The sequence below is a fragment of the Copadichromis virginalis genome, linkage group LG19, assembly GCF_057382275.1.
Source record: "Copadichromis virginalis isolate Kocher_CV1m ecotype Utaka linkage group LG19, C_Virginalis_male_GT1.1, whole genome shotgun sequence".
Lineage (NCBI taxonomy): Eukaryota > Metazoa > Chordata > Actinopteri > Cichliformes > Cichlidae > Copadichromis > Copadichromis virginalis.
This window is the reverse complement of record NC_140636.1, coordinates 29,308,438-29,322,890: the sequence shown is the minus strand read 5'-3', so window position 1 is coordinate 29,322,890 and position 14,453 is coordinate 29,308,438. Positions and strand designations below refer to the sequence as shown.

Here is a 14,453-nt window from a genome sequence, read left to right as displayed (position 1 = left end):
CTGAAGTTCCGAGGCTGTCAGATTGGTGTGTAGATAACAACCTGGACCTCAATACCACCAAGACAAAAGAACTGGTAGTTGATTTCAGAAGGAGGAAGTCTGAGCTGCAGCCTGTCAGCATCAACGGGGAGTGTGTGGAAAGAGTCTCCAGTTTCAAGTTTCTGGGTGTGCACATAGACACAGACCTCCAATGGAGCTCTAACACCTCTGTGGTTTTAGAAGGCCCAACAGCATCTCCACTTTCTGAGAATCCTCAGAAAACCTGAAGAACGAGCTGCTGACCGTCTTCTACACTGCAAAAACAGCTATACTTGAAACAAGCCAAATATTCTTAAATCTGACAAATTTTTCTTGTTTTGAGCAAAAAAATCTGCCAATGGGGTAAGCAAAAGTTGCTTGACTAGAATTCTTAAAACTAGCAAATTAATCTAACTGCCATATGCCTTTTAACTAGACAAAATTGTCTAAAATGTATGCTTATTTGAAGAAAATGTGACTTATTATAAGTAAAAGACACTTTGATATTTAGAAAATCTGCACCTAAAATGAGTATTATGCTTTCTTGAACAAGCTGTTTTCAAGAATTATTTGCTTACTTTAAGATTCTACACCTTAATTTAGATTTTTCACATTAAAAAAAACACCTTACTATAGGACAAATTTTCTTAAAACTGAATTGTTTCTTTCTTGATTGAGCTAACTATAAGAATTATGTTTCGACTCTGAGAACAATAATCAGCAAAAATTCCTGAGAATAAGACACCATCTCTTCAAAAAGCTACTAAAAATAAGGGAATTCATCTTAAATTAAGACAGCAAAAGCACTCTTAGATTTTGCGCTTTTATTGACACAGCAATGGGTCAGTAACTCACTGAGGTGGGCTGTACCAACTCAGGAGTATGGGGTTGTGTACGGAAATCGTTTAGTTCGCTCTTTTATACCTATAAAATGATATATATTTAAATATTTGACTATTTAGTTAGATTATGTTCTGTAAATACTGACGTGTGGGTGCTGTTACTTACTACAGCTGTTAAGGCACTGAATTAGGATAGCCATTCCTACCCCATAATGGAATAATCCTGGTTATCTTGACTTTATGGGAAAAGTAGTTCACAGACCAGTAAAACAAAATGATTTGGCGCTGTGTTATCTACATCGTTTTTGTGGGTCTGACCCTCAAATCCCTACTGAGTCATATTAATTCTGCACATAGCCATAGTCCAGATTTCCGTGAAGATTGTGGCATAGATGGATGTGTCAAAGAATATCGTGTTTACAGCTAATTTTGGTATCACATTCTTCGAACACACTCCGACCACCTTGCCAATGGACGATGCAGCGGATCGATTAGGACACAAAAATCTGTAAGGTGAGACTGACTATATACTTTAATATCTTTGAAAATAATCATATAAAATATTCATGTTAGATGTCTACTTGTTTTTACAGCTTAACAGTAGATATGTTAATGCTTATTCCTTATAATCCACAACAATGCTATCTATTTATAAAGAATATTCTGATAGTGTTTAATTTCTTCTACTAGAGAAAACAACATTTTGTATTTTTTTAAACTTTTGTTTTAAATAAACCGATTGTCATGGTCCGCAGTCTCCTTGGTTGTTTGTGTTTATTAATATTCATTGTGTCAGTTAGTTTCCTAGTTATTTGTTAATTATTTCCAGTGTTTAGGTGTTCTCTGTACCTCCCTTGTCTTCAGTGTATTGTCCCTGGTTCGATATTCGTGTTTATTCCTGTTTTACTTTGATAGTCCCTGCCCTGCATCGGTGTATTCTGTTTTGCTTCCTCCTGGTCTCTTCTCATCTGATTAGTGTCAGCTGTGTTTCGTGCCTGTCTGCCAATTCCTCGTTTCCTTTTGTGTGTGTATATTTAGTGTGGTCTTTGTCGGATCGTCTGTATTCTCTCCTGTGTTATCATCTGTGTTCCCTCCCTGATGTTTTCATGTCTTATGTTCCTTGTTCAAGGTTGTAAGGTTTTTGCAACATTTTCCATGTTTCCTGTGTTCTTTAGTTTAGCTTTCCCATTTTAGGTTTTTGAGGATTTTTCAAGGCTTTTAAACTACAGTTAAGCTGCCAAATAGCAATGAGCATTAAATGAATATCCATTTATTAAACTCAGCTTGAAAACATGCATATTTTAGAGTAAATTATAAAATGCAGTATATTTCTGACATTAAAATTTTTTAGAAATTATCAGTGTACCTTGTATTTAATTTCCTTATCCGCAACTAGTCAATTAATCAACCAATCTCAATTGCAGTTCTAGGAGGGAACCCTCATCAGCAGTGAACAGAAATCTGAGTAACATGTGGGCATACAGGACTGATTCAGTGGTGGAAAGCCAGCCAACAATGATATGATATGAGATTCCATTCCATATTACAGTTTCACACACAAAGATATGACATGTGCGGTCATGAAATATTACCTGGGTGATGTAATTGGACTACACGTGAGCTCAACATATGTTTTATAAAAGGTACACTGCTTTACATGCATGAACTGTATTTTCAGGTTATTGTTTTGGACAGTTTTGTGACAATTTTTAAAATGAAGTTGTTGTTTTCCTATAAATTCTGACAGTTGAATGCGATTTTAGCATTGCCATAGTATAGATATACTGATGCTGATCTATTATTCTGTTTGACATGGCCTAAAGTGAATGCGTTGTGCTGTTTCTGTTTTTCAAATGGGCCTGTATTTCATGTTTACCATGTGCTTTTAGTTCCTGCCTTTGTTCATATACTGCATATTGTGTCAAACTTGACAGCAATTATATTAAACTTTAGTGTCAATAAATACATTTCTTAAACTGAGCATCTGTTTAAATGCCCTTACTCTTGAAATGAGAAAAATAATCTTATTTTTATTCTGGAAATTCAACCAAACCATTGTCATGCCTTGTAACTGGTAAATAAAGCTCAAGATGAGCTGAAATATCCTTTTAAGGAAAAGTTAGACATATTTTCCTAGAATAAGCTTTATTTTCTTGTCCAAAACTTGCTTGTTAAGAATATATTTTCTTTTTAGGCAAAAAATAAGAAAAAATGTCCATAAACAAGGTTTTTTTTACTTTCTTGAAAATCGTTTTTTGCAGTGTACCGCTGCTCCATTGAAAGTGTGCTGACATATTGCATCGGTGTGTGGTTCTCCAGCTGCACCACAGCACACAGAAAGGCACTCCAGAGGGTCATCAATATGGCCCAAAAAATCATTGGACATCCTCTTCCCTCCCTGAAGGACCTGTACAGCACTCGCTGTCTCAAGAGGGCACGCAGCATCCTACGGGACTGCACACACCCAGGACACGGGGTGTTTAAGCTGCTGCCGTCTGGCAGGAGGTTCAGGCTGCTGAGGTCCCGAACATAATAGACTCAAGGACAGCTTTTACGACAGGGCAATAGCCCTGATCAATGCAAATAGCTGATCTGACTGGCTACGTACCTGGACTTTTTTTGGGGGGGTTAACAACGGTAAAAACAGTAATAATAATAATATTTATATTTATAACAAGGTGCAATAATAATTAATGTGCAATAATAATGGCGTGCAATACAAATACACTTATTAATCTTTTTTATTACTAAGTTATTATACTGTGTTGTGTTGTTTGTGTTGCGTTGTGATGTGTCGTATCGTGTCGTGTTATGTCGCAAAATCGATCAATGTAGAGCAGTGTCACAAACCACGGAGGCCCCAGAAAAGTGCAATCAAACGTTGAGTTTATTAACAGCCCGGAGATAACATCAAGATATGCCTTCTGACCAAAATACATGTTGTGGATACTTATAAAGCAGTGGGGTACACGCCCCCCCCCCCCCCCCCCCCCCCCCCAATGGCGTATTAAAATAGGTTCCAGGCATTAGTCACAGTTTATCGTACATCTTTACAGTTTTTACCGAATGCCTAAACACTAACTGTGAATCCTGTAGCACAATTTCTAAAACTAGTCAGACTTATAGCAAAACCACTCACTGAGTGTGCAAAACTAAAAGCACAAAAACTGCTTTGCACTCAGTTTGCAATTTTGTAACACACACTTTGCAAGACTGTAGGCACAATTCACTGCACAACACTCAATTTCCAAATTTCCAACACACTCCTAGCAAAAGTATACACATGTATGGCTATCATTAACACTAATTTTCCAACTGTCTGGCACACTTTCACATGTGAAAACTTTCTTAGATAATTCGTTCACTTTGCAATCAGCCTAAGCACTACAATACAGGTAAGCTGTGTGTGCGGAGTACAATGGAGGGAGCAGAAAGCGTGAGAAGTAGAGGAGGCCGAGGAAGAGGACGTGGAGGTGAAGAAGTAGGATGAAGAGGACGACAAGGACAAGGAGGAGCAAGAGGAAGACGAGGAGGGGGCAGAGGAAGCATGTTCACTGCAGACCACGTAACCCATATAGTCATTATGGCGATTGCAAATAATCCTATACTTGGAAATAAACACTTGTGTTTGTTTTGATGTGTTTGACTAAACACCAGTACTTGAAGTTTGGATCCCTCCATGCTTATGGATCTATGACAGAAGTATGAGCTCAAACTGACATAGCCTACCTTGTGCACAGGGAAGGCAAACGCCAGATGTGTTTTGTATTCATACCATCGGTGTGCAGTTGGCGCATTGTGTGCTTAGTAGATGATGGCTTGTGTGTACTGTTTGATACGGAAACACCATTTTTACGAAGGTGTGAAGAGTTAATCTAGCTGTGTTTGCTTTTGCAAGAGAACTACAATGTTTTGATGATTGGGTGACAGGTTTTCTTATTTGTGTGAAGAGTTTTGCAAAATTAGCCAATAGTTACAAAAAATGTGCTTAAGCAATCAGAAAAAACTGTAATAGCTATAAACAGACATAGAACTTCTCTTTTCTATAACACCTTCCATACAAGGCAATAAACTTCAAGCCCTCAGGGTCTCTGAGGCTAATTATTGACTCTGATCATCTGTTACCAAGTAGAATAAAATATAGTAAGACACCAAATGAGTTAAGGCCTCAGGCCGGACACATTCCTAGATTATATGTATTATATGTACTGTAAGCATGCATTGCAGTTATCCTTCTATGTTCTAGTTTCCCTCAGCATGTATCACCTGGACAGTCACGCCAGTGAAGCTTAAGACCCTTAATGAACCGAACATCAACTCAAAATAAGCACAGATATGCAATGTGTATAAAATATTTCAAATTTTTACTTGTAATAAAAGTTAACATAATGGTAGGATCCTCAAATGGACATCTTCAATAAACAACTGTAATGCAGTATCAATACTGTGAGAAATATTATTAGATGAAATAATGCTGTAAAGAATGTTATTAATGCAATTATAATGATGCAGATTATATGGCAGTGTCACGTCTGACACTGTGGTCAGCAGCACAGGAGCACCACAGGGAACTGTGCTGTCCCCTCTTCTCTTCACCCTGTACACCTCTGACTTCTGCTACAACTCTGAATTATGCCATATTCAGAAGTTTGCAGATGACACGGCCATCATGGGGTGTATCTGGGATGATCAGGAAGAGGAGTACAGAAGTCTGGTGAGGAACTTTGTCGCATGGAGTCACTCAAACCACCTGCAACTCAACACCTCAAAGACTAAGGAACTGGTTGTGGACTTCGGGAGGTCCAGAGAAGGTCCACTGCCGGTTCAGATAGAGGGGGAGGAGGTGGAGGTGGTCAACAAGTACAAGTACCTCGGGCTGTGGGTGGACAATAAACTGGACTGGTCATGCAACACAGAGCACCTGTATAAAAAAGCCCAAAGCCGACTGTACTTCCTCAGGAGGCTGAGGTCTTTTAACATCTGCAGGAAGCTCCTGAGGATGTTTTACCAGTCGGTGGTTGCTGGAGTACTTTTCTATGCTGTGGTGTGCTGGGGGAGCAGCACAGCAAAGAAGGACTCATCCAGGCTGGAGAAACTGATCAGGAAGGCTAGCTCTGTGGTCGGCATGAAGCTGGACACTCTGGTGACAGTGGCAGAGAAAAGGACATTAAAGAAACTGATGGACATTATGAACAATGCTGGGCATCCTCTGCACACGGCCATAAACAATCAGAAGAGTCTGTTCAGTGACAGGTTGCTTCTCCCCAAGACAAGAACTAACAGACTTAAAAACTCCTTTGTCCCACACGCCATCAAACTGTTTAACTCCTCTCTGGAGGGGAGAGGGAGCGGAAACAGGAAACAGGAGGACAAAGGAGGGGGGAACAACTAAGCTGTAGTGCCTCTTCACCTCACTGTACAATACCTTTTGTGCAATACTTTTTGTAAATAGTCAACAGTGCAATAGACTCAATACTTGAAATGTGCAATTCACTTGTATTTTTATTTTTTATTCCTATTTATTCTATTTATCCCCTTTGTATATTTTATTTATATTTGTCTCTGTATTTATATATGTGTGTGTGTGTGTGTGTGTGTGTGTGTATATATATATATATATATATATATATATATATATATATATATATATATATATATATATATAACAATTCTGTAACTGTAACTTCGGTCGTTGCTGTGCTTTTTTTTGGAAGTCGAATTTCCCAGAGGAACCCACCCGAGGGATTAATAAAGTTCTATCTTATCTCTCTTATCTTATCTTAAAAGAATTTCTGTATCTCCACAGTTACATGTAGTGCCGACGTAGGACAGTTTTCCAATTTCATTGTACTATTGTACTATGTATGACTGCGCAATGACAATAAAGAGTTATCTTATCTTATCTTCTTTCCACCGTGTGATTTTTCTGACACACTGTCACATTGTCAGTGTGTTCGGGATCGTTTTCATGCTGAAAGTGAAGATGTTGTGAATCACGCATTTTCCAGATCTTATTGCATGCTGGTTTCAAATCTTATTTACAGATATTTTGAAAATATCGCAAACACCACTGACACGGCCTACACCGTGTTTCACAGATGGCTGTAGACATTCACTGTTCAAACTCTCTTTCCTGATCTTCTCCGACAATTCGGGCCAGAAATTAAAAATTTGGATTGATCACTCCATTAGACCTCAGACTTTTCTCACTGTTTCCCTTCCTTAAGATCCTCAGCGACCCTTCCACTGAAAACATTTCACTTTCAGTTCCTGTATCAACTCTTTGCTGGATTTTTTGTTGTTTCTTAAGAACATGACTTCTAGAAAGTGTTCATCTTCTGTAAATAGGTTTTTAGGTCTGAAACTTTTTCTTTTGTCCTCCAATATTCCAGTCTCCAGGTTGACCAAGAAGTGCAATGTCTTAAAAATCATAAGTACTCAAAAAGCTGGATTAATGTAACTTGAGTTGAGATGTAACTTCACATTCAGTCAGGAAAAGATTGATGTTGCAGTCTCGGGCAGGGGGCTGCAGCTGCTCTTTATATGGATTTAAGGCTGTTGTGAGTGAGACCTGGGATTTTTTAATCAGTGGCTGCGGCTCAGGTGGTAGAGTGGGTCATCTGGCAGTCAGAAAAGCAGTGGATCAGTCCCTGAATTCTCCAGTCCACATTTCTGATTGGAAGCTCAAGCTTCAGTCCATTTTGTTTATCACTCTTCTCATTTGTGTTTATGTATATATATTTTTTTTGTTTGCTTTTTGCTCGTATTGCCAGGCAGTGGAAACACTGCACACAGTTTCCCCTGTATGGAAGATTGAAGAGTCCAATTATTATTTCTCTCTTTTTGTTGATTATTTGTATAAAGGAACTTTAAACTTCCCTTCTCTCAGTTTGCCAGTCTTTTACTTCCCCCCCCACTTTCACCTATATTTTAAAGTGCCACAGTGATTCATTTTTCTACCTGTTAGCCAGAGGTAACTGCAGTATTTGCTTCTTGTTTATCTCAAACAACATGCTGCCTGTCCTTTTTCTCCTTTTTATTTCCTTTGAGGGTACAGGTAAGCACATTTCTTCCATTTAATTTTAAAACAGAATCTAGAAAGTGGACTTCTAATGCTTTGTCATGAATAATTTTTGCCTCTTATTTTGTCTGCACTTATAGCCCAAAACCAGACTCTGAGTTCCCCGACAGCTCCAGTGACTCACAAAGGTAATACAGACTCTGAACTTTTGGAAGGATAGATCAAATCAAATGATTGAAATTAAGCTGGTGGCTCTGTGAACCTAAACATTGCTGTGTACTGCAGTATTTTGAGCTGTTCAATAACATGTTACACCCTTCTTATGATTTAACATTTGATAATTAAAACTAAACATTAAGTGGAACAGAGGATCTGAACTATCTTTGGCATTGAAGGTAATTAAACCTGACCCAAAATATTCGACAAGACAAACATTTTATGATGACAATGGAAAGTTATTAAAGATCATCCTGTTTTAGGCATGCATATCCAAACTAAATGAGCTGCTTAACAGTTTTTCACATATTCAAATATAAACAACAAAGGGAAAACCCAGGAGGATCACCTAAGTTACTGGAATAAATCCTATGTGATCGTGTGCAGTTGACTTGCCATTCATTTTACCAGATATTACTGACATATTTTACTGAGTTTGGTCAACAGCAATGCTTTACAAATGGCACCACATTAAAAGCTAGAAGATCACTAAAGCAGTTAGGACTTCGTCTTCATCACCATGGCTTGCTTTACCTCTTATGAAGAAGAAGAGTTTTTGAATATTTCACTGGGGGGGGAAAAACTGTACAGTGGCACAAAAAGGAAAAAAAACCATTCAAGTTCAATGACTTCATTCTCTGAATGAGTAAACCGAGTGACCAACAGACCAACACTGCTATTTCTAGAACTACATCGCTTTTGTGGTCAGCAAATAGTTTATATGTACGCATTCAGCATGCAACATCTATGTCCTGCTTAAAAATCTGATTGGTTACAGCTTTACCTCAACTTCCTGTTATTTCTGCACTCTCCTTCACAGAAACATTTCCTCCTCTATGGGTGGTGGCCACGCCGGACTACCCGGTTGCAGCAGGACAAAAAGTAAGCCTGTACTGCAGCAGTTCCATAATATCAGTGACTGGGACTTGGTCATGGGTACGCCTGCGAAATCAGACCTGGGAAAAAGAGGGAAACAGTAGGGAACTGATCCTGACCAAGCCAGAGCAAAGTGGGGAGTACCGCTGCTGTTCTTCAGTTGTCAACTGCGCAAACCAAACCCACACAGTTTACATCATTTCAACACAAACCACAGGTTGGTTATGTGTTTGTTCACACCCTAAACTTACTAAAATAAGGATGATCGAATCTGCTTATTTAAAAAATAAAAAATAAATATTAGAATTGCATAAATAGGACATAAATATATATTTATGTAGATAAATAAATGAAGAAAAAATAATAATTTGAATGGTACATTTAATTAAATACTCGACAATTTATTAATGTTAATAGATTTTAGGTGTATTTACTTGTGTTTTGAGCAATTTATATTTATTCCATAAAAACCTGGAAAAAATCTTTAAGGCTTTCACTTTTAAACTGAAATAGCGAACTGTAAAATGATTATCATACAATGGATAGCAATCATGACTGACTGGATTCATTAATCTTTTATTTATGCTGTGTGCATCATCTGGCTGTGAAGTTGCAAGTCTTAATGTCTCTTTTCTCTTTCCTCAACTCCCAACAGTGGGAGAGAATTTAGGAATAACAGCCTTCGTCTTTTCTCTTCTGATCTTGATCATCATCATCGCTGCTGTTATTTTTTTCTGGCTGGGCTTCCAAAGGACCAGTGGAACAGTGACCACCTCCAGCACTCCAGCAGTTAAAGGTATCTCTGAGCTCTTCTTGTATAGAGGGCTACAAGTATGGAGGGCAATGAGTGCCATAATCAGTATGAATTAAAATGTTTTGTGACTCTTTTTTTTCCTTTTTCTTTAAGATGTTCCTGGACCTGAAATCACACCAACGTAAGTCTGGAGAGAAGAATCATGCACACTTCAGTCATGCACTTTAACTCTTGCTACAAGCTATTCACAGATAATATTTCTGTTTACACTAGGGGAGATCTTCCACAGCCTGACACAGACGTGTACATAAACTACACTAGCCAAGGCTACGCCGATGTGGAACCCGCCAATGTGACCTGGGAGGGTGTGTACTCAAGTCTCTCGTGAAAGGAGATCGAGACATGCAGTGGAAAGTGGACTGATTAAAACAAGCCTGTTTTTTTTAACTCTATCTCTGGGTTAGTTATATGAAAATTGCCAGTGAGTTTACTTCCTGACTTATCAGATTTTATCTGTTGCGCAGAAGCTATCACACCATAAATGTGGTTAAAACCCAGAGAAGCTGAGTGCATCTACGCAGGCAATAGCGTTTGTACGTTTATATATTAACTGGAAGCTTCTTGTTTTTCTTCTCCTTTTAATCGTGACATTGCAAAACTGAAAAACATACAAAAGATTTTCAAATTTTAGGGAGTATTTTTGTTTTTGTTGTTTTCTACAATATATAATAACAAAAAGGTTCAAGTTAATAGAAAATACAAAATTTGCGACAACAAAAAGTCTCACATTAGAAACAATTCATTTCCACAGATACACATTAAATACACATACGTACGCTACTTCTGTCTGTTTCAGTGAATTATAAGATTTCAACACAAGACATAAATGAAGTGTCCCAACACTGAACACCAGAGAGGAAACGTACCCCAGGCATTACTGCTTTTGTTCCTTGGTGTCACAATACCTGATTTAACTTGCCTGATGAAAAAAAATTAAAGTTGTTCTCAGAGAGGACAGACAGTGCGATTACAACACATGTTGCTGACATAACATCAGACGTGTAGAGATAAGGTGTACCCACACATGTATGTTATTCTGTCATTTTCTCCTGCTTTTGTGTCCTAATGTTGTGTCAAACACCGCCACAGGATTTCTGTGAGAAGATGTCTTGTGTCATCATCGAGTGATGCTATTGTTCTTTAAAGATACATAAAGTTTTGGCTGCTTGCAAAACTTCTGCTTTTCGGTTTGTTCTTCACACAGGAAGTGCAGAAATTCTGGGGCAACTCAGAAGGCGACGTGTTCGAGATCACATGAAGTTAAACAGTTTATTGTCCCAGATGTGCATGCCTCAACGCCTTATTGTATGTAATCTTCGCCATCAGCATGAGAGAGTCACATGAGTTTGATAGTCAGATTTTAGACATGTATTGAACTTGTATGAATCACTCATCTCTGGTCAGCTAGTGCTCGCTTGGGAGTCTCTGACTTGGAATCCTGCTATCCATGGAAATCTGTGTGGTGGCCATTTGAGAGCATCCCTCTCCCTTTGCTAATTTTTTAATGTGGGCTGTGATGAACCTTCTAAACTTCCCTGTGGCAAAATAATAAACTACAGGATCCAAAATGCAGTTGAGGCCCATAAGAACCAGTGTGATCTGATGAGCGTCGTTCAGCAACTGACGAGTGGTCTTGCTGTACTTCACGTGGCCGAAGCCGTCTTCGATCTCCAGCACTGCCAGAGCCCAGGGGCCTTGAACTATATGGTGTGGCAGGAAACACAGGACAAACACTCCTACCACTGCCCACAACATCTGGAGAGCCCTCCGTTTCACCCCTCTGGGCCTTTTTAAAGTCGAGGATGCAGTGGACTTTTTAGAAAGAGCTGCTGAGGACCGAATTTCTGATTCTGGAGGCCTTTGAGAAATTAACACTCGAGCAATAAGGATATTGCATATCACAACGAGCAAAAAGATACCAAAGAACAATCCAATTATTAAAAAATGAGTGACAGCCACTTTTTTCTTCTCATAATTAGTTTCACCCTGGTATCCCTCAAAGCAGCGAAGGATCTTCGTGTTGTTTTTAAAGTGCTCGTTGGTCCCTGGACTCACCAGATAAGGGACAGACATCGCCAGAACAAATGCCCAGATAAAAACACAGACGATGATTCCACGAATTCTGTGGTCCGAAGAGGCTGCGTCTAGAGGCCGAGTCACCGCCCAGTATCTGTTGATGCTGATGGCTGAAAGGAAGAGGATGGTGCCGTAAGTGTTGATGAAAAAGAAGGTGCCTGTCACCCGGCACATGACGTCTCCATAAACCCAGTCTCCCTCACGGATATAGTAATCAATCCAAAAGGGAAGAGCACACACAAACAGAAGATCAGCGATGGTCAAGTTGGTCATGTAGATACGGATTTCTCCCATGGCCTTGGCTTGACGAAGGCAGCGCAGGACAAACAGTATGTAGAGGTTAGAGATGAAGCCCAGGATGAAGAAGACGATGTAGAAAACCGGGATGAACACATAACGAAACTGAGAGTCCAGGAAAGTGGATTCATCGGTATTCCCTATAGTTTCATTCATCTTTGCCTGTGGGAGACAACATATATTATCATCAGTACAATGGTTTACTCAGACTTTTGATGCAGATGACAAAGGTAGGGTATATTAGAAAGTAGAATCTTTGAGAACAACTACTTTTTGTGATATTTCAATTTCAGTATAGAGAAAAAACAAAAAAAGTAAATGAGTAAGAAAGATTTAAAATAAAGAAAGAGGGCACTTTCCTTGCTGCAAGGACTAAGTTATCTATCACCTTTTATTGGCACAAATGTATTTACCAGATAAATTATTAGCCATTCCATACATTTATTGTATTAATTAATTTCTTGTTATCTGAGCACATCTTCTGAAATTGTCAGGTAATTCTAAACAGTCTGAGAAGTCTTAACATTTCTTTGTGCTATGAATCATATGTCCCAAATTGATGTAATGGCACAGAAGCATGATAAGTTTTAAACTGGAGACCATCTTGCCAGGAAACAACAGAAGCATGAAATCACTGAGTTGCTGGACCGCACCCATATTTGAACATACGCTTCATGTGAAGTTTTGTGGCCGTGTTTTGCACAGCTGTAGTTTTATCATAGTAATATAATCTGTGTCCAAACAAATACCTCAACACTCTGTATAAAAGGGCCTGTTGGGACTTTATCTGCCATAGACTTCTTATTACTCATCTAAGATCTAACTCTCAGTCAAAGTCTTTATAGGTAGAGTCATTAATCGGCATCTTGCAGTAACACTATACATCATGAAGCCTTTAAAAACTCAGTTGCAGACCACGAGGGAAAGATTGAGGTTGGATTTGTGACTGTTTTATGTTCATTTTATCTTTGGTTTTGCCACTAAGACTAAAATGGTTATAGAACTTGAAGCTGCTGATAGTGATCACTCTGGCATGACTTGAATTCATTCAAAGACAAGCATCAGAATTAAAACTGAAAGTAGTGCAAAAGGTCAAAGATTGAAAAAAGATGTGGTTCTCAGACTTTAATCTGCTGTAAAGGAGCTGACACTGATTGGAGGTGCAAACTCTAAACACCTAAAGATGTTCGAGGAGAATCTGTCACTGAACAATGGGATTTCACTCGGTGGGGCGAATGTGTGAACAACAAATTACAGACAACAAGCTTGACACCCACTTACAATAAAGAACAGTAGTCCAACAGTAAATGAGCTGTGACGCTGTTTGATAAACTGACACACCCTTGTTACTGGGAAATAACTGACACTGCTAAATACTATCAGCTTGTGAACAAATTTAACTGAGTACCATTTTTACAGCACTTTTTTCTGAATAAGTGCCATAGGTGTTTATTTTATAACCTGTTTGGATCTGTCTTATGCAGATCTGTTCAGAGAAACCTGTTTAATGGTTTCCTCTGAACAACCAATAACCTCATAACCAGTCAAGGAGTGTGAAATACAAACATTTCCTTTTGTCAACTATTAATCATCAATTTAATATTGATTTAATTAATCACAGCATTGTAAAGACTGTGGACCCCCCCCCCCCCCCAAAAAAAAATAAATAAACAAATAAATAAATAAATCCATTTATAGATTTGAGTAGAGCAGCAGTTAATTCACAAACAAATTTTTTCCAAGCAAAATAAAAACTGAACGATTTGTGAAAATAAGGATGCTTTTACCTTTGCTGTCTTCTCTTCTTGACTAAAACATATTATTAGACCGATGATTAATATCCTCACTCACTTTGTCACGTAAAACGAGAAATAACAAGGAAAACTGTACACTTACACAACTGCTTCTTCTGTTTTCAGTCTCCTGATGCGCGTAAACACTTTGAATGGATTTACAGCTTCAGTTCAGCAACAGTGCGACTTCTCTGAGAGAGAGGGGGTTTGTGCGTCTTGTGAGCGTGTGAGTGGGAGTGTTCTCTCTGGGCAGAGCGGAGGAGGTGTCGTTTCAGTCTTCTTAGGAAAGACCCGAGTTGCGCAATACAAGGAACATTAAGCTATACGATTTCACGATTCCCGTGAAAAGGAATAGGAACCCCCGCTTTAATGCAACGCTGGAGTTTTAACATTTTTTTCCATAGAAACATCACGTGTGCGATATGAGTAAAGGAATCAGGAAACTATGTCCTAGGGGCTAATTAAAATCAGCAGAGAAAGAAAAGATTTTTCTGAGTTAT

The 14,453-nt window shown here is 38.7% G+C and overlaps 2 protein-coding genes across 2 annotated transcripts; one reads left to right on the top strand and one right to left on the bottom strand.

Moving 5' to 3' along the window:
* Positions 1-7,692: 7,692 nt before the first annotated feature.
* Positions 7,693-10,961, top strand: LOC146686398 (uncharacterized). The gene is made up of 6 exons (XM_085442032.1): positions 7,693-7,917; positions 8,022-8,069; positions 8,918-9,190; positions 9,629-9,769; positions 9,881-9,908; positions 10,001-10,961. Exons 1-6 carry the CDS (start codon positions 7,872-7,874, stop codon positions 10,113-10,115), a joined length of 651 nt encoding a protein of 216 aa, XP_085298158.1. The 5' UTR covers positions 7,693-7,871; the 3' UTR covers positions 10,116-10,961.
* LOC146686397 (platelet-activating factor receptor-like) lies at positions 10,364-14,174 on the bottom strand. The gene is made up of 2 exons (XM_085442031.1): positions 14,057-14,174; positions 10,364-12,322 (listed from the first exon to the last, which is right to left on the bottom strand). The coding sequence occupies exon 2, from the start codon at positions 12,314-12,316 to the stop codon at positions 11,192-11,194; it is 1,125 nt and encodes a 374-aa protein (XP_085298157.1). The 5' UTR covers positions 12,317-12,322; positions 14,057-14,174; the 3' UTR covers positions 10,364-11,191.
* Between the last annotated feature and the right edge of the window lie 279 nt (positions 14,175-14,453).

Bases quoted from the DNA above. Each gene is read 5' to 3' on its own strand.
- LOC146686398 (XM_085442032.1), top strand. From the start codon at position 7,872: ATGCTGCCTGTCCTTTTTCTCCTTTTTATTTCCTTTGAGGGTACAG. The intron at 8,070-8,917 runs GTAATACAGACT...TCTCCTTCACAG, and splicing joins AGCTCCAGTGACTCACAAAG to AAACATTTCCTCCTCTATGG. The intron at 9,770-9,880 runs GTATCTCTGAGC...TTTTTCTTTAAG, and splicing joins CAGCACTCCAGCAGTTAAAG to ATGTTCCTGGACCTGAAATC.
- LOC146686397 (XM_085442031.1), bottom strand. From the start codon at position 12,316: ATGAATGAAACTATAGGGAATACCGATGAATCCACTTTCCTGGACTCT.